General features: G+C 35.3%; 1 protein-coding gene across 5 annotated transcripts in view; it reads left to right on the forward strand.

Annotated features, from left to right (window-relative positions):
• The window catches only part of NAV3 (neuron navigator 3), a 189,423-nt gene that overhangs the window by 101,234 nt on the left and 68,961 nt on the right, over positions 1-19,228 (forward strand). For 3 of the 5 annotated variants that reach the window (XM_038558518.1, XM_038558520.1, XM_038558519.1), the window contains 4 exons: positions 4,499-4,540; positions 5,950-6,110; positions 12,403-12,591; positions 15,710-15,762. In XM_038558518.1, the coding sequence (XP_038414446.1) occupies positions 4,499-4,540; positions 5,950-6,110; positions 12,403-12,591; positions 15,710-15,762 (445 nt within the window). The remainder of the gene's footprint in view (positions 1-4,498; positions 4,541-5,949; positions 6,111-12,402; positions 12,592-15,709; positions 15,763-19,228) is intronic. The other 2 variants (XM_038558521.1, XM_038558522.1) reach the window with 1 other exon arrangement.

The raw sequence follows: 19,228 nt of genomic DNA on the forward strand, positions 1-19,228 counted from the left end.
GGACCATAAAACTGAAGAGAGAGAAGATTAAGGAGACTGGGCCTTTTGTTTGCTCTTATTACCAAGTTCGTAGAAGGAAAAAAAAAAGCCATTAAGAATAGGATATTTGTATAATTAAGTTTTTTTTTTTTTTTTTTTTTTTTTTTTTTTTTTGTATAATTAAGTTTTTTAATATGAATGCATACGTATATACCAAATAGGCAATTTGAATAAAATTCAAAACGTTGTATTTATGTATTAAATGATGTCTTCTCAAGACATGTTAATGATTTGGCCTAAGCTCCAAGACAGCAATAGCTTCTTATGATAATTTAAGCATTTTTTAAAGACCAAATTTAAATGGATTCTACAATTATGCTCTGAGCGATATGTTAAGTTTACTTTATTAGCACTTCTGTGGAAAATAGCAAAAAGGTCACTGGGGAATCCTAGTTGAATTGGAAAAAAAAGTCAATTGTCAGATAGGAATTCTTAGAGAAAATTAATAACATCAGTGATATTTTTAATAGGCCCCTTGAAAATAAATGTGTTTCCCGTTGGTTTAAGGAGGTTTTTTTTTTTTTTTTTTAACTTAACCATGGGAAACACATAATGAGGCATGTCTTACCAAATATATTTACCAGAAAGTCTCATATTAACCAAAATGTCTTTAGATTCTTTCACCCTAAAAATCCTTTCTCACGTATTATGGTCCTGACTCTTTCCCCCTGGAAAATGTCCTGAAGTTGACACTTTTTCCCCCACGATAACCTTAAAGTTGTTGACCTAAGGCTTTTAGAAACACTCCTGGCCACACGTCTTAGTTGTGTTACTGTGTGAAAGCACTCCTGGCCCTGGAAAATGCCTGATATCATTCCCTAATCTTTTCTTCAATCTATTACTGGGATAACATCATCTCTTTTCCAGACTTCCAGCCTTACTCCCAGAATTATTTTTTAAAACCTTGACTAAACCTCTCACCTAGACTCTTATCGCATTGCACTAGTTGTCCCATTAACCTAACACTTCCCCCATTGCTCTTCTGTTTGTCCTGCCTTTGTGAAGTGTCGCAAAGCATTGCTTCCATCCACGGCACCTCCTGGTCCCCTCGTGGATGTGGACACCCATGCCCATGAGACATCCCCCTGGTAAAAGAATTTTAGAACTGAAATGTTTATGCTTGATAGTTTCTATGGTGGGCTACTTATTGCAAAATAACATTTTTCTGCATAAACAAAAACTGGACCAAGAGACACAAGACAAAGTTGAGAGATAGAGACTAAACTAGAGGCCTTTGCATCTATGTCTCTGCTAGTTTTATTATCGTAGCTAGCATACATGAAGAGCAACTATAGCCACAAAAACATTGGCTGTAAGTACTGTTTTGTTTAATTTTTTATCTCAGAAGCTAGGCTTCCTACAGCATCTTGGATTTGAATTTCCATACTTGAAGGTAAATGGCACCCTCATATGTCATTTTCAAAACTTATAACAAGTAAATCAAATTATGCTGAAAGTCTGTTAACAATCTATAGTTTTATGAATGTATCTTTTGATTGTATACTGATATGGGAGGAATCCAAATAATAATTTTATAATCACACTGCTAATAGGTCATTATTTATTAACCCAAATCACCCTCCAGATTACTGTTTTTTTAAATTATATATTTGGCTGCAGTAAGTTGACCATTTAGCCATCAACCCATTTCTCTGGCATTTAGATATTAAAAAATCAGAAAAATAAACAAGGAACAATTTGTAACCACGTAACCCTCAAATCAAACCCGATGATAAAATTGAGTTTTATGGATACAAATGCAATGCTAATTTTTTACTTTATCTATATTTTAGCAGAAGTCAATATACATTTTCACTTAGAAATACACTGGCAAATATGCAGTCACTTATTTTCTTTAAGCAAATCTTCTTGTTGTTGGTCAGTTTTTGAAATAGACCAGCTTTACAAATGAAAGTGTTCCAGTATTAAAAATAGCCAGATAAGCAATTTTTCTAAAATAAACCGTAGGCTAATTTAAAGTAAATGCATATTTTATCCTGGATTCTTAGTGAAATATATTGATGAATATTAAATTGTTAAAAATAAAAATACTTTCCTAGATATAATATATGATATAAATATTTTTTAGTTCCCCCTAGGAAATTACTAGATTGAAATAATTTTTGATATGAGAGTTGCATTTTTTCTTTCTTGGGAACAAAACTGCAGGCAGTCGTAATTTATTCTAATCCTTTAAAGTACATTCAAAAAAGTGTATGATCTGTTGAAGAGAAAATTAGGTCCTATCAGAGATCCTGACGTAATTAGAATTAAGCAGTCAGCAGAATGCTGGGCATGCTAAGGAAACCAAAGAGCCATACCTGACAAAAAGTGTGCTAAAATGTAAATATTGAAAAGAAAGTAATTAGAGTGAGATGTTGGGGCTGTATAGAAGTTCACGACTTACCTGTTGATCTACAATTTCAAAAAATTTTATTGATATATTCATATCTTAATATTATTGAATCAATAATTTTCCATAAATATTTTTAACTTTGTTCAAATTCCTTTTCGTTAAAATGTCATAAAATAATGAATAATCACAAAACTTCTTCAGTAATTTTCCCGCTAGCTGCTCCAAATATTGGTGGCCTTTGAGCCGTAACCAGTTTGCAGTTATTTAGTTTGTTTTGCTTTTTGTACCCTAACCATATTATTTAACAATAATTATTATTTAACAATAACTAAACATTAATTTAATTTAAAGTAATTTAAGGTAATTTTTTTAATTCTATACATTTATTTTATAAAACATTTTATAAATTCTAATTAATTAAATTAAATAATTTAAAGCAATAATACATAATGATACCATATTACAATAATTATTTAACAGTAATTTAAAGTAGTAACCAACATTACAAATTGCAGGCTTGTTTTGAAATATCAAGTGGAGCAACCCTGCCTTCACAATCCTGTAGAGCATCTCTTGGCCTTGAACAGATGGGGTCTGACCACCTCAGACTGGCTAAATTCCCTCTCTCCTTCATTGCCCCCTGCCTGCCTGGCCCTTGTAGGCATAAGAGTATGTGACTTTTCAAGGTGTGTGGAAAGTGTCTACATTATAAAACCACTAGTATCCAGATCAAACATATTTCTACTTAAAGGTTTTAAGTTATATTGGTCAATTTAAATGTATTTTTTCCATTTTTTTTAAATTAAATTGTCTGAATGATATAAACATACACATTTTATACAATTGATATTTTGGCAAACTGCTTATTTTCAATTTTCTCTGCAATGTGAAGCTTTAATAAATCTGCACACATGAAAAAGATAATCTTTAAAATGGCTTGTGACCATATTAATAGGTTTTTCATATTTGTTCAGTTTGATTCCTTTTTGTTTGCTGATGCACACTACTAAAAACCTTATGTAGTCAAAACATTTACTAGAACTGGCCTCTACATAATGGAGTAATTACCTTATGCAGACATTCCCAACAAGTAAAGTCATATAATGCCTTTGGTTGCTTTCTACTACAGTGCTAATGGAGTACACACAGAAGAAAACATTTTAGCTTTGATTTTGAGTGCTTAATTTTCAAGTCAATGTGTTTGCATTTGTGTTTTATCATACCCATTATGCATATCCTGTGTATTTAATTTTGATCATTGGAGGTTCTACTGGAAGAGAGCTATCATTCTTGAAATTCAAATAAATTTTATTCTTTGGTTATTCACATGCCAGAGATTGTAACAGAAAGCTCTATACTTGTCCCACTTAGTTGTTGACACCCTCTTCTATTTTTAGAGAGGCCATTTCTCATTTTCTCCAGACACATCCTTTCATCCCTCTTCTATGACCAGTTGAGAATTCTTTAAAATGGAAACTGATAAAAAACTTACAGCCTTTTAAATACCTAACTTAGAATCTCCAAAGGATGGCATGGTTTAATTCTATTAAATATTTAAATAAATGGTGCCAAAAACATTACGTTTCAAGCAGATATTTTATTATATATTACTTTCTGTCCTTCTATGCAAATGGAATAGATCTGCCTTTGTTTTTATTAAAAATAATATGAAAACAAAAACTGAGTATTAAAGGATGTTTTATATCTCCTCTGTCCATTGAAAGTTGTCAGTTTAGCTGAGGGAGAGCAGATCTATCTGATTTCCACCTCGGACTCTCCAGAATTTGAAATCACAGCCAAAATCTAGTCAGCTGCACAGGGAAGCAAAAGCTACCCTAGCAGTAGGTAAATAGAATCTACTGGGGAATTATGTCAACAAATGACTTAATCCACCTGCTCATAATCCGGTCACTAAATTATCATCGAATGTGTTACAACAATGAACATCCGGTCCCCTTTTGTTGGCCTTTTCCAATAAATTAAGCACTAAATATTTGTCACAAAAACTTTATTTTGTGAAGTTTAGAGAACCATTTTTGTTGCATGTGTAATTTGGAGATTTTGTTTGCATTATGTCCTTAGGGGTTTTCTTTGTTTTAACAGCATGCAGCTTGACAGAAATACACTACCCAAAAAGGGACTAAGGTATATATTTCTCTCAGCACAATTGCTGCCTTTCTCTGTTGTTACGTAAACTTTGTGTGCTGTCTCTCTCCCTCTTTCTTCCTTCGTTTGCCATCACAGATGGCATCACTTTTAATCCTGATGTTTTCTCTGGCCTGAGGCATTGGTGAGATAAGCCTCCTGTTGGAGATACCAGTAGAGGTCAGACTAAGTAAATTAAATCCAATGTAAATACCATTATTTGGGGGGCAGCAACTTTTGGTAGATCCCAGTACTCACTTCTATAAATTAAAATAAAATTAACTTCCCTAACTTTTGCATCTTGGAGGCATATGCTTGCAAAACCTCAACCCATATAATCTACAGATGTGGCCCGTTAATGTTGAAAGGTTGAAGGATGCTCTAATTTGAATTTTCAAAAAATATATTTTCATCATCAGAGGACAAATACTATAATTAAGGTATGAATTTTTAAAGAGTCCTTTTGGTAAAAACTCAGGAGTTTTAATTTCTGCTTATCAGGAGTGCTGGTCAATTTAGATATCAATTAGTCTAGTCTAACATAATAGTCTCAAAATAATCCTTCAGTTCATCATAAAAACTAAAATGAAAATTTAATCCATGGCCTTCCTTTACTGTACACTTTTATCTGAGGAGAGGATATACAATGAACAAAAAAGAGAGGTGAAACACGTATGAACATAGTGAGTTAAATGCTCTTTGATGTCAAGAATTTACTTACTCTGGTGAAAATGAGCACTGGCCAAATAGGCCTTTCCCTGTTATCCTTTTTCTTGCCAGTCCCTTAGTAATAGCAAATAGTTTGCAGTTATTCCATTTCAAGATTTTGTTTCAGAAATTTACTTTCCACCAAAGTGAGCCCATTTTTTTCCTTTTTTTAAAAAAAAAAAATCTAGACATGATATCAAGTGGCATTTTAGCCAAATAATTTTTTTAATGTTTTTCTTTTTTTTTTTTTCATTTCTTTTTTTTGTTTTTCAAAAAAAGATCTGTCAATTTGTGTTCCATTTCCTATGCCTTTCTGTGGCCATCACGCCAGTTTCCTTGGCTCCTGGCCTAGCACTGTCTACCGTATTTAGTCTGTGCCTTCACCCTCTTCACATCCTTCCAAGCACTGTGCTTTTGAGGCCTTCTCAATTAACTTGGCTGTCTGCTCATTGCTTATGATTTTCCACTACATATCTCACAGAAGCATAATTTTCCTTTCAAAATCCTTTATTTTTTTTTCCTGTGAGATTCAAACAGATGGTGTCAGATCATCTGGAAGAACTAAGCAATTATAATTAGATTCAATCTGTTTGAGAATGTTGTTCAGTCTGAATAGTAAGCTCCTCTCAATTGTTTTCTTGTCCTGGTATTGCCTTGCCCTTGTAGACGTACTTCAGTGTCTTAGCTGTGCTGTTTTGCAGATACACCCCATCATCTCGGCAGGCCAACCAAGAAGAGGGCAAAGAGTGGCTGCGCTCCCATTCCACTGGAGGGCTGCAGGATGCTGGCAACCAGTCCCCTCTGCTCTCCCCTTCTGCTATGTCATCTTCTGCAACAGGAAAATACCACTTTTCCAACCTGGGTAAAATGTTCTAAACACAATTTAATCTTGTTCTTTTCACCACCTGCCCCTCACGGGAGCTCTGGTATCCATAAAAATTGTTTGCTTAAAGAAAAGATACACACATTAATAGTACCTCGTACTTGTTGGTTGGCTGGCTATTCACAAAATACTTTCCAAATGATATGCAGTTTATTGCCCATGACAACTTGATATGGGTACTACTGTTATTATTTTACAGTCTAGGATCCAGAGGCACAGAGAGGTCATTTCTCTCAAAGAAAGGGTCTCACCTCATAAGGGGCAGAGGCAGTAATAGATCTCAGAACACCTGACTTCAAGCCTATGGCGTTTTCTCAGGGTCCTCTTAAAAAAATAATGAAATATCTCTTGGGTTTTGTTAAAAGTGTTTTTTTTTAAGTCCTTAACAAAATTTATCATACTTTTGTAGAAAAACAGAAAATATAAATATTGTAGAAAAACAGAAAATATAAATAATTAAGAAGAAAAAAATAACTCCATGACTCTAAAATCACATCTTTACAACTGATCAAAATTAATACCATTTCAAAACTCTCCTTAAAATGAATCTGAGTTTTCCCTGTGAACATTTTTGGATAAGTGAAATGAAAAAAAAAAATGACAAAGTTAGCCATTAGGTTACTTTGTGCTTAGCATCATCTGTATGAAATATAAAATCATTTGTATAAATGTCACAGAAAACATAGGGAAGAGTGACAAAGTAATGAAAGGAGTCTAAACATGCCAGTTATAATTTAATAGATCCAGTGCTTTTAAAAATAGATTCCTGTTCTATAAAATCACATATCAAGTAGTCTCATTATTCTTTTTTGTTTTACTTTAGAAATTTTTGTTCTAATAATGGACCTACTGATTGTCCAAATCCTTTCATAGTTTCAACTTTTTCAGTCCCATAGGACACTCATGGCTCTTTTCTCTTCTCTTGGTAACTCTTCATTGTTTACAGAATAAAGCTTTGGCAATAAAAACCAATTATTTTAGTCATGGTTCCATATAAGCTAAGGAATTCCTAACAAACACCAAGTTTTTACTGCCACGCCAGAATGAGACTACTTTGTCTCATAACGACAACGGATGGTATAGCTTTTACTTCCTTCGAATTGTAATTATGAAACATACCAAGAAGCTTAAAATTTTGACTTCAAAAAATGAATTGAATATCTTTTTATAGTGTCATAGAAATATGAAATAAGCTCTAATTTTACACAACATCTGAGACAAACCCAAACCACCTGGGATGCTGAGTTTGCTAGTTATCTTATATCTCTTATCAATCTTTTCAATACCTGACATTAATCTGACTAACTGAATCATTTTTTTAAAAGATTGTATTAATTTGAGAGAGAGAGAGAGAGAACACTAGTAGGGTAAGAGGCTGAGGGAGAAGCAAACTTCCTGCTGAGCAGGGAGCCCAACGTGGGGCTCAATCCCAGGACTCTGGGATCATGACCTGAGCCAAAGTCAAATGCTTAACCAACTAAGCCACCCAGACACCCCTGACTAATTGAATCCTTACCCCATTATATTCTTATTTATATTGTTCTAAGTAAATCCGTCTGTTCATTATTATTTGGGAAAAAAAATGCTCACCATTTACTATGTCTGACTTTAACAAAGTCAATTTCCTCATTTGTGAAATGGATCCATAATACCTAGCTTATATTATAGGGGACTGATCTTATGTGCACTAAGACTCAAGAGAGTATAAGACTTAACAGGCCTTGCTACTTCATCATTTTTATTGGAAAGCATGCCTTACATTATCACGATGATAGCAGTGGATTTCAAATTGATCTACTGCCTCTACTATCCAACATTTTCACCCATTGTGACTTACAAAGGAAGACCTTCCCAGACATGTTAACACACTCTCATGTGCCCACCCAAATTTTATAAGTGCACATGGCTTCAAATCAAGCGTTCTGAGATCTCTATGCTGTGTTATTTTACAGAAAAAAATGACCAGTTTTAAAAACATGAAATTATTTTTGGGATCCCTGGGTGGCGCAGCGGTTTGGCGCCTGCCTTTGGCCCAGGGCGCGATCCTGGAAACCCGGGATCGAATCCCACGTCGGGCTTCCGGTGCATGGAGCCTGCTTCTCCCTCTGCCTATGTCTCTGCCTCTCTCTCTGTGTGTGACTATCATAAATAAATAAAAAATTAAAAAAAAAAAGAAATTATTTTTTAAAACTTTTTATTGTGGCGCACCTGGGTGGCTCAGTCAGTTGGGCATCTGACTCTTAGTTTCAGCTCAGGTCATGATCTCAGGGTCATGACATCAAGCCTGGCATTAGGCTCTCTGTCTCCCTCCCTCTCTCTCTCTTTGTATCTTTCTCTCTCACTCATTCTCTCTCTCAAATAAATAAATCTTTAAAAAATAAAACAAAAAACTTTCTATTGTATCTTCAATCAACAGAATTTATACTTACTAGGCAAGACAGTGGGTATTATTAAATATAAGTAAAGATTTCTTTATTACTAAATTTTAAAAATATATCAAATGGAATATTTTAACTTGAATATAGATAGATAGCACTGTCCCGCAGTTCACTTTGGTCATCATTTGTTTCCAATTTGGTCATTATCTCTTCTGAATGATCAGGAAGTGATTATTACTAACATTTGGCAGTTACAGTACCTGTGTTTTCTTTATCCTTTCTACCTTTTAAAATATGTTAATACATAAAGTTTTTAGAAATATTGCTGTAAGAAGTCACATATAACAAACAAATTCAAGATCACTGTAGGTGCATCATCGTCAGTAGAGTAGCAGGAGCTATTACCAAAGTAAACTGTGGTTTTTGTGTAGTTCCTGGTATGTATGATGCCTATAATAGAAACCCATTTCACTCAAGAATATGAATCAGAATCTAACTTATGTAAATAAAATACATCTTTGATTGAAACTTTATTTACTATTGGTCATAGTCCTTGCAAGGCATCTCATAACCTGGTGAGACTCATTGTCATCTTCCCATGAGTGACAGCAATTACTCAGCTTCATTTTTCACTCTACTTGAGATTTAGTGTGTAGAAGTCATAATATCTGCCTCTAACCTGCGAGTTCTATATATTTGTCAGACCTTTTTGCATACAGAGTAGTTTAAACAGCTTTATATGGGAAGTTTCTATGGTTTTGCATCCAGAGGTTCCTCCACCTTGAATGCCCTCCTGTTCCCCTCTCCATATTCACCTTTCAAACTTTTCAGAATTAATCCCTTTCTTCTATACTCATGAGAGCATAGAATCTCAGAGATGGGAGACATTTACCTCTGGCTCAATTCAACTATCAGTTAAATTCTTATGACATATCTAGCTTCTCTAAACTCACACATGACAGAAACTTTCTGAATCTAGATATATCATACTTTTGAAGTTCCTCTTTTAAAAAATCAAATAAAATTTTCTTGAATCTCTACCTAGTGCCTAGTGATAGTCTCAGCTTCCACAAAATAAGTTAAAAATCAGCTTCTATATGAATATTCTTATTTTAAAACAATATCATAAACTCGCTAGTCTGTCTAGATATAGTAGCAAAGTCAAGGAGAGACCCTGGGGTATTTAAAAACCCACTCCATATTTCTGTCAGTTCCATTCTCCTCAAATCCCACAAGTCAACATTTAATTTAATAAAAACAGTGATGGGACACTTGGGTGGCTCAGCAGTTGAGCATCTACCTTTACCTTTAGCTCAGGGTGTGATCCCAGAGTCCCGGGATCGAGTCCTGCATCAGGCAGGCTCCCCGCATGGAGCCTCCTTCTCCCTCTGCCTGGATCTCTGCCTTTCTCTCTGCCTCTCTCTGTATCTCTCATGAATAAATAAATAAAATCTTTAAAGAATATAATAAAAACAGTGGCTTTGCTCTGAAATATAATTTAAGACAAAGTCAGTAGCCCCCCTTTCCCTAATATATTGCCACATCTATAGCTTTCCTATTTAGAACTTGACTGTGTCTCTAAGCTTTGAATGAGTCACGAGGTCATTTATTCTGCTGTTTTTAAAAATTATAATTCATGAAGAAACTGAAGGGTAGAGATTGGGATATTTGCCTGAAGCAGATGGGAAACAAAGCCACTACAAAAGCCCTGTGCTAATTTGTGTACCATTGCAGAAATTCTCTGTCATATTTTGTCTTCTATTGTATAATTTTTCTTGATTTATTTACATATGAAATTTTCTGCCCTTCCGTCACCTCTGCTGTAGCCATTCTTGAAGTCAAGGCCGTGCCATATTTATCTTTCCATTCAACCACAGTACCAAAAAAAGTAGACCTGTCATAGACATGAACTTAACTGAACATTCTTAAATAGTATGGGTATAGCTTCAATGGAGAAGCTATCAAAAGTGTTTGTAAATGCAAACTATTCACTTTAAAATTCACGCCAATCCTCTATTTCTTGGATGAGTCAAGTCATAGGTTTTGAAATTATAGAAGGACAATTTACTTGGATAGCTCTGCAACTACTATGCAAAGACGAATAGTGAAAGAAATGACCTCCTAACCTCTGGATACGTATTGACATAAAACATTTACAAATGTGTTGAATACTTCATTCATTTAGCAAAGAGACAATTCAAACTGTAGACATAGAATAGGACAATTTACTCCAATGCAGGTACTTTAAACATACACATTCAAAAAAATAAAAAATAAAAAAATAAAAAAAATAAACATACACATTCAAGTCTAGAATGTCCTTCAGTGTAGCTATTGGCAGTCAATCAGCAATTAAATTGAATTAGGCACTGCTGGCTGAAGGACTGTGCCTAAAAGATACCTCTCTCTCCCTCCCTCCCTTGCTGTCACTTCACTCTCCCAGTCTCTCCTCATTCGTCCTTCTTTCCTTCTCTCTTTCCTTCTCATTTTCCTTCTTTTCTTCTTCTTTCCAAAAGATTGCACACTTTGCAAATCCATGGTTTCTTTAATCTTTATCGCATTTCACATTTGCACACACAGATATAATTCTAAATCTTGTGTTTCTTTCCTTTTTCTCTTCCTTTTTTTTTCATTCTGATCCACAACCACTCTATCACAGAGTTGTTCTGTATATTAATTCATTAATACCTATAAAATATCCAACACAGTGCCTGGGAAACAGGAGAAATTCTCTTTCATTTGCCTCAATGTATGACTCCTATGTTACATTGTTTGGAAAGCCAGCCATTATATTAAAAAGAAATGTAGTGCCTGTGTCAAAGGAAAAAAATAGGATAAAATTTTTTTATCAAAAAAAATTTGAAATGATAATCAGACTAATTCTGAGCCAAAAACATAAATTCCCTGAGGTTTTGAAAGTACTCACAGCTTTTGTGATAGCGTAAAAGGTTCCTGCCTACTTCTTCACATGTCTGTAACAGCTTACTTTTCTTAAATATGAGCATTTATGATAAATACATTTCTTGGTTTGTGCTGTGCTTTTATTCCATATTTTAAGACAGTATTATTTCCAAAGCAGTTGTACATTCAGTCAGCCACATCTTTTTTTAAGTTCATGATTATCAGTTGGCCTGCAAAGTTAAGTCTCATCAGAACTCTTTGACAATGAGCACTAAGTAAATAAATTCTTATTTCAAATGGTGAACATGAGGTACTGCTCAGAAAACATAACAGGTTTGTGACATTTGACAGTCTCACTACGGCACTCTGGTCTTAGACACAGAAGAAGAGAATTGTGTCATTAACCTGCTGGATGAGCTCTAGAAACCATGTATATTACATTCCATTTAAAGAAAAATTTTATTTTCTTCTTGTATAAACTAACTCTGATAATAATGATGGTATTGACCATGAACTTACATAAATTCAGAACTCAAAATGACTGGAAGTCTTTGCCTGGAAGCTTCAGAAGGGTCTTCTTGGGAAATTTAGTTTTCTTGTGTTTCCCTTTCGATTTTATTTTTTCTATAAAAGTGATGCATTTTTCTCGAAAAGAAACCTGCAAACACAAAGTCTTTTCTTCATAATCGCCAGCAGGATCTACCATGTTGTTGTATTTTGAGCATCAACAGGAGAGGTTGCTTGGCGGCTTTGTTTAATATTGCTTTAGTCATTGCCATTCTGCTGGCCATGGAAGTGTTGGGAGACAAGAGGGACTCTGCGGAAACTATTATTGAACATTTCAGACGCAGACGGTCAGCCTACCTTAGATAGAGACACCCACTGAATTCACCTTTCCGTTGAATTAGGATCTCATCCTCCCTCTCCAGCAGCCTACCATTTTCATCACCCAAGCCCCAGAATAATGAGGCTATGTGTGCTTTGTTTTTCAGTGAGCCCAACCAATCTGTCTCAATTTAACCTTCCTGGGCCCAGCATGATGCGCTCCAATAGCATCCCAGCCCAAGACTCTTCCTTCGATCTCTATGACGACTCCCAGCTCTGTGGCAGTGCCACGTCTCTGGAAGAAAGGCCACGTGCCATCAGTCATTCAGGCTCCTTCCGAGACAGCATGGAAGAAGGTAGGCGTAGGGGGAAATAAAGATGGAGTTGCTTTATTTAACTCAGAGATGAAAACTGTCACAGCAGTCGCCATCACAAGAATTCCTGAAGAGTAAATAAATGAGTAAGTATAACTCTCATTTAGGGAGCCCTGAAGCTTGAAGAAGTTTTAGTCTGCATTACCTTCTGTTTCTTTATGCATTTGGAAATATGCCAGAAATTCTTTAGGTTAATAGTTGCCTATAGGACAGCTCAGAACAAATCGAACATTCCCATACAGAAATCCTCATTATTTTAGAGACTATTTGCCCTCATGTGTCAAATATCAGAGCAAATGTTTTGTTTGACACCTTAAAGAACTATACAGATACATAAACGAGAAAAATGATCTCACGAAACTACTGCATGTTGCCAACTTGTATTCTCAGAAACTCCCTCTGCTGTTGGTTTCTGTTAGCATATCATATCAGAATTCATATCAGGTCTACTTTCTTGCCTTAGAAGTTTCATTTCCTTATACAATGCAACAGGTTCTATGTGAATACTTTATAATAGTTCCATTTGAAAAACTCAGGAGGCTTCATTGATGTTCAAATGTATGTAATTTTTTAAGCTATATAACTAAGGTGTGAAATTTGACAATATTTGAGAGATTTTCCTCTTTGATTTAGAGGAAGATTTTTTAAAGTAGCCATAAAGGAAAATTGTGGCACACATACTATAAAGCATATCAGCTAAGGATAAAATAAAGGTAAACATAAAAGTTTAAACTGATCAGAATAAAATCAGACATGAAATCAGCCAACTATCCTAGTCTTTAATAATTATGTGTAAAAGAAAGGACTCCAGACCTTGAAACATACTAAGTGTTAAGCCTCTGGTCATCCACTTATCTGTGGTATGAACTTGACCAGGTTTCTTAACTTAGTCAGTGCTAGTTCCTGCATCTATAATTTCACAGGTTTGTCATGAGAATGAAATTAGGAGGTAGCTCTGTTCCTTTCTCTTTATCCTTCCTACTTTCGTAAAGCCTCTTCTGACTAAAAGTTTAGATAGCTGTGAAAATCGATTTCATGTTCTCAGGCCACCACTGTACATTTAAACTACTGGCATTAAATCGGTTGATCACCACTGCCATTACCTTTTGGGATATTAACTGAACCCCCTCGGCTCAGTGTGATGGAGAGGGGGTTATATCCCGAGAGTCTGCTGATTGTGGCAGGGTAGATAGACAAAGTTAAACTGATAAGAAATGTGAAGTCATTGTTTTTTTGAGATGGTTCTATCACTCTCTTCACGGACAGGCATCTTATAATACTGTAAAAAATAATTTGTGGGGATTCCCGGGTGGCTCAGTGCCCTCACTTGCCTTCAGCTCAGGGCGTGTCCTGGAGTCCCAGGTTCAAGTCCCACGTTGGGCTCCCTCCATGGAGCCTGCTTCTCCCTCTGCCTCTCTCTCTTTCTCTCTCTCTCTCTATCTCTATCTCTCTCTCTATTTCTATCTCTCATGAATAAATAAAATATTTAAAAAAATAATAATTTGCTAAGCATACTGATGGCTCATCTAGGGTGCCTCATTTACAGATAGAATACTTTTCATATGCTGGGAAAGTCTGGCCTTCTGTGTATGAAGATTCAATCATTTAAAGTGCTGAACGCCAGGCTGAGTGGGCACAATGGCTCTTTGATGCCCATACATTGAACAGTGAACTATTACAGGTCTTATCTTGTGGTTTACCATCAAGGGATTGTTGAGCTAGCGAGATAGCAGGGGCTTTATTGATGCCTTCTCTGCTCAATGCTTATGGTGAAGATAAAGAAACAGCCACAGACTAGGAGGAGGTCATTGACCTATGAATAGTAGGTAGCAACAATGGACCAAAAATGGAATCTCCTGATTTGTTGTCCACCTGCCTCTGTACCCCATGCTGAAAATCTTAGTTTAGAGGCTGGAAGAATGTGGGATTTTGTTTGTATTGTGTTCTTCAGATGACTAACATTTTACACATCTCACAGAGGGGTAGTAGAAATCTGAGGATTATACTTTATTCTTCTTTTGACCCACATTTTTATATTTAGTCAGTTTTAAACAAGTTCTTGCTGCTGTCCCTCAAATTCATCCCTTGCTTTTGAGCCCCACTGCCACAATCCTACACAGGATTGTCCCAGTCCTCTCCAGACCAGGTTGTGAGCATCTCCCATGTATTCTTATGGTACCTCTTGCATTGCTCTCGACAGGGTTTTTATTACTCTATTGTAATTGTCTTCTGAGTTGTATATCTTTCTACTTTTTTTTTTTTTTGAGCTCCTAGGATGGTCTTATCATTTTTATAGTCCAAGGATCTAGAAATGGCCTGTCTCATTGGGTGGGCCCAACTAATGTTTTTCAATGGGTAAATATGCAGAAATAACTTTATATTACCCCACAGTGAAAAGCAGAAGGACTTTTCTACAAATATAATTAAGCATAATTTTACCACCTTTTGGGCTTAACACATTAGATGTGCAGAGATATAAGACAATCTATCAATTGTGTAAGATGGTATTTTTGGTATACTCCGATAAAAATATGCAATTTCCGTTCTTCATTTCCGTGAGACACCACCTTGAAATAAGTATTTTTCTAGGACTAAAACTACAAAAGGAATAATAATTCTCCATTTAAAAGGGCATAATCAACTCATCACAGATAATGTTGAAATAGCAAGTTAAGTTAAATGCTTATTCCCCTGAAAGCATATGGCGAAAAACATTGAAAATAGATCTTTGTTGTATAAAAAGGAAATTAAATAAATAAAATACATAAAATGTTTTCTTAAAGTGTAAAGTTCATGGCCACTTTATTTTAGGTTTCTATCATTTTCTGGTAATTTATTCTGTGGAAGTTTACTACAGCTTGAAATAAGCACACAGCACGCTCAGAGGGTCTATCCAACATGATGAAGGAGGTATTTTAGAGGAACAGGTATGGGACCTTCCCCTGTCTCAACTGTTTGACCTCCAGAAGCCAAATCATTCTCCGATTCTTCTGTCTAGCTGTTACTATTTTACGTCCCTAATGGCCACGTTCCAGCAAAGGCCCGCTGTTTCTGAGCAGACTTCAGTATTTCACCTTTTGTTCTTTTTTGCTTTTTCCAGTTCACGGCTCTTCGTTATCACTGGTCTCCAGCACGTCTTCCCTTTACTCAACAGTAAGTATCCACTGTGAAGAGAAAGCTTCTGCATTTGCCAAGCACACACGCGACTCAGTAGATTGATACTTATGCAGAAGTTGGGCAGGAAGTAATGCGCGGAGCTACCGCACCCTTCTGCAGCCCACTTACTTATATGTGCCTTCACTGGACCTTGGGGTACTTGTTAAAGTTAGTGAGTGCATTTTTTCATGCACTGAATTTCGTAAAACCTATTGGGGTACGCCTGAGCCCTTGTTCTATGCTGTACCATAAATTCATAATATTGACTAGTTTTCCTTGTTTGGATCTCTGAACCATGACTGGTAATTGTCCTCTGGTATTTTCTCTATTTTATTATTTTAATTTTTCAAGTTCACTTTTTTGAGAAGATTGTGCCAAAAAGGCCTAGAGATTTAAAAACAAAACAAAACAAAACAAAAAACCTACCTTCTGAAATAGACGGTGATTTTTAAAACTATTTCTTAAAAAAGAGAAAAATGCTAGTGTTTCAACTTACTTTCCCTATGCATAAAAACAAAAAAGATCTCTAGGAAGTTGTATTTTATAAGAGGACTCCATGCCAGGTGAGGGTGAGGTGTATTTAGTTTACTGCATCTCACTGGGACTAGAGCACTGTGAATAATCCTGAGTCCAGGACTGAAAGGTTCATAAAAAGATCAGTCTTGGCTGTCACTGAGCAATTAAGCATGACAAGCAATACTAATTGTTTCACTCATTTCATTAGGCTTAAATAGTAGGGCCCTCCTTTTATAAGCTCATCTTGCATATTTACGGCTCAAGATCACATTGTTATTGGGAAAGGCAATATTTTTCCCATCATTTCTCCTTTTAATGATTAAATTTGCCAATTACACTCTGTCAATGAAGAAATCAGTATTGCTTCAATTTACTTCTTTAGGCAGTAAATTGAAGGCAAATGGATAAGAAGTAAGAAAGGTGCAATGTTTTGGGGAAACAACACATAAAAGAAACGTGTTCACACTTAGTGTCCCTCCTAATTGGCCCAGTGCCACTGCTTGCTGAGGAGATGTGCTCTGACTTAAACCATTTTGGTTGAAGTCTCTGTATAGCATAGAATCAAGAGATGCAGCATGTTTATAGTATTTTTAAATATATGCAAAAACAGTGTTTGGATAAAACTGCCTTCATTCAGCCTGAGACAGACTAAGAAGAAAAGGCACATGGGTTAAAGGAAAACAGATGGCCAATTACTATGTACCAGAGTCCAATAGAACTTTCTGTGATAATAAAAATGTTCTATAGCTGCACTGTCTAATATAGTAACCTCTGGCCACATGTGGCTGTTGAATATTTGCAGTGTGTCTGGTATGACAAGACGAACTGAATTTTTAAGTTAATTAATTTAAATTTAAATAGGTACATGTGTCCAGTAGCTACTATATTGGCTATTGCAGGCTTATAGAGAACAAAGCAGGTACATTTTAAAAATTGTAGATCGGCTCATTGAGTTGAGCATTTGACTCTTGATTTCAGCTCAGGTCATAATCTCAGGCTTGTGAGATTGAGGAGTAAGAGTAGATGTCAAAGTGGTAAGGATAATCAGAAAGCATAAATGAGGAGATTATAGTAAGGGAATGATATAAAATGGGAACAGAGATTAAAACAAAATGACTATATATGCATACCCACGTGCCAAATTTTAGAAATGAAATATACCCTTATGTGTGAAAAGAATGGGTTGGTTGATCAAGCTACGTGAAAGGTGACATTGTTAGGATATTAGGGAATTTAATTGTACAGAAAATGACTGAAATTATATTCTTGAACTCATAAATAACCTAGAGTTAAACAACTCAAATAAATGCATATTTGAAGGACTGATAAAGAGAAAAATCAAAGATAATGAGGAGTCATTCAGATTTCCGTCCCCCATTATCATGCACTGAGTGTCCACTGACAATGAGAAAATATCTGTGAAAGTGCTTTTCAAACCATGAAGTAAAAAGGCAATTTATCATTATTTTTCATGCCTTCTTAAAGACTGGATCAGGATTCAGTTGATATGCATTTTTGCCTAACTCTATCAGCAGCTATTGTATGACATCAGGCAAATTGCTAGGTTTCTTTGGACTATACCTGTAAAATGAAATTGGAAAACAACAGTCAGATCTATCCCATCTGTCACATGGGTTTTGTGTAATTATTAGAGAAGACCAGGAATGTTGTATACCATAAATAACAAAAATTATGGTATACTACATGGTTCTAGGAGCACTGTTTATACCATAGTCTATGTGAATTGCATCTTTTGAGATTATGCAGTATTCAACTAACATAGGTGTGCATGGTGGTACTTCATAAAATAATTTAAGTGTCTATGGGGGGGCGAAGTTCCTTTTTTTTTTTAAGAACAATATTAGGCTCTATCTGCTTTTATTAGGCAAAATACTGCTCTTATGAACCGTGAGTATAAACCATGTTTCCTCTAACATTATCACTTATACAACTTACAGAATTATATATTTTGCTGTACGTATTTCACTTGAAGTTAAACTAATAAAATGGCTTTTTGCAAAAAACATTTACCTATAAAATCATCGATTTAACAAATCTCATTGTACAGATTCTTCACCTATACATTTTTTTTAAAGCTTCTACCACTTATAGTTTGGTAAATTTCTCAAAAGTATCTTGTTATAAAATTAAGTATATCACCTTATGGAATTTCTGAGCAGAAAGATTCAGGGAATTTGCATGTTGGTTGGGAATCACAGGCCTAGTTTGATCTGCCACTTATTACCTTTGGCAAACTTAGGGTTTGTGTGCTTGTGTTTAAATCCAAGCCAATGCTGTGAAATCCGGAACTTTTATCTAAAAGTGCAAATTGCTAAATTCTTTTTAATGTAATCGGAATATCTAGCAACACTGAGATTAAATTCCTCCAGGTTTACAGATTCTTGGCATCAACCCCTTTAGATGCTGGCATGAGTTCCCCAGGCTTGGTTCCAGACCCCACCACCTCTTCTTTTCTTCTACCTCTTTTCTTCCTCAGTTTCAGTTCTTAGTTATTGTTGTGCTGTTACTTTTCTTATAGGAAAGACATACTTCTTATTACTCACATCTTTATGAAAAGTGAGAGAGATAAACATTAGCCAAGGAAGGCTGTGTGACTTTTTTTTTTTTTTTTTAATTCTAGAGCCTTTTTTTATTCTTTGTATTCCTGGCCCTTTTAGCCTTGCAATAAATAGGTTCTTTCTGACTGATTGTGTCTTAAAAAGTTTATTAGATCTGTTTTGTACTTGGAATCTAATTTATATTGATTTAATAAGGGTAGGGGCCATGTTTGGTTCATTAGCGTATTTCCTAACCTACAGCTAATACAAGAAGGAATTTTTTTAAGTAACTTTGAATGGGTGAATGAATGGCAGGTTGATGGTTCATAGAATAAAGAGTCATCTGATATATTTGTATTTAGACAAAATGTTTTATACTGTGTACCATC

Source organism: Canis lupus, chromosome 15, assembly GCF_011100685.1.
Source record: "Canis lupus familiaris isolate Mischka breed German Shepherd chromosome 15, alternate assembly UU_Cfam_GSD_1.0, whole genome shotgun sequence".
In the NCBI taxonomy this organism is placed as follows: domain Eukaryota; kingdom Metazoa; phylum Chordata; class Mammalia; order Carnivora; family Canidae; genus Canis; species Canis lupus.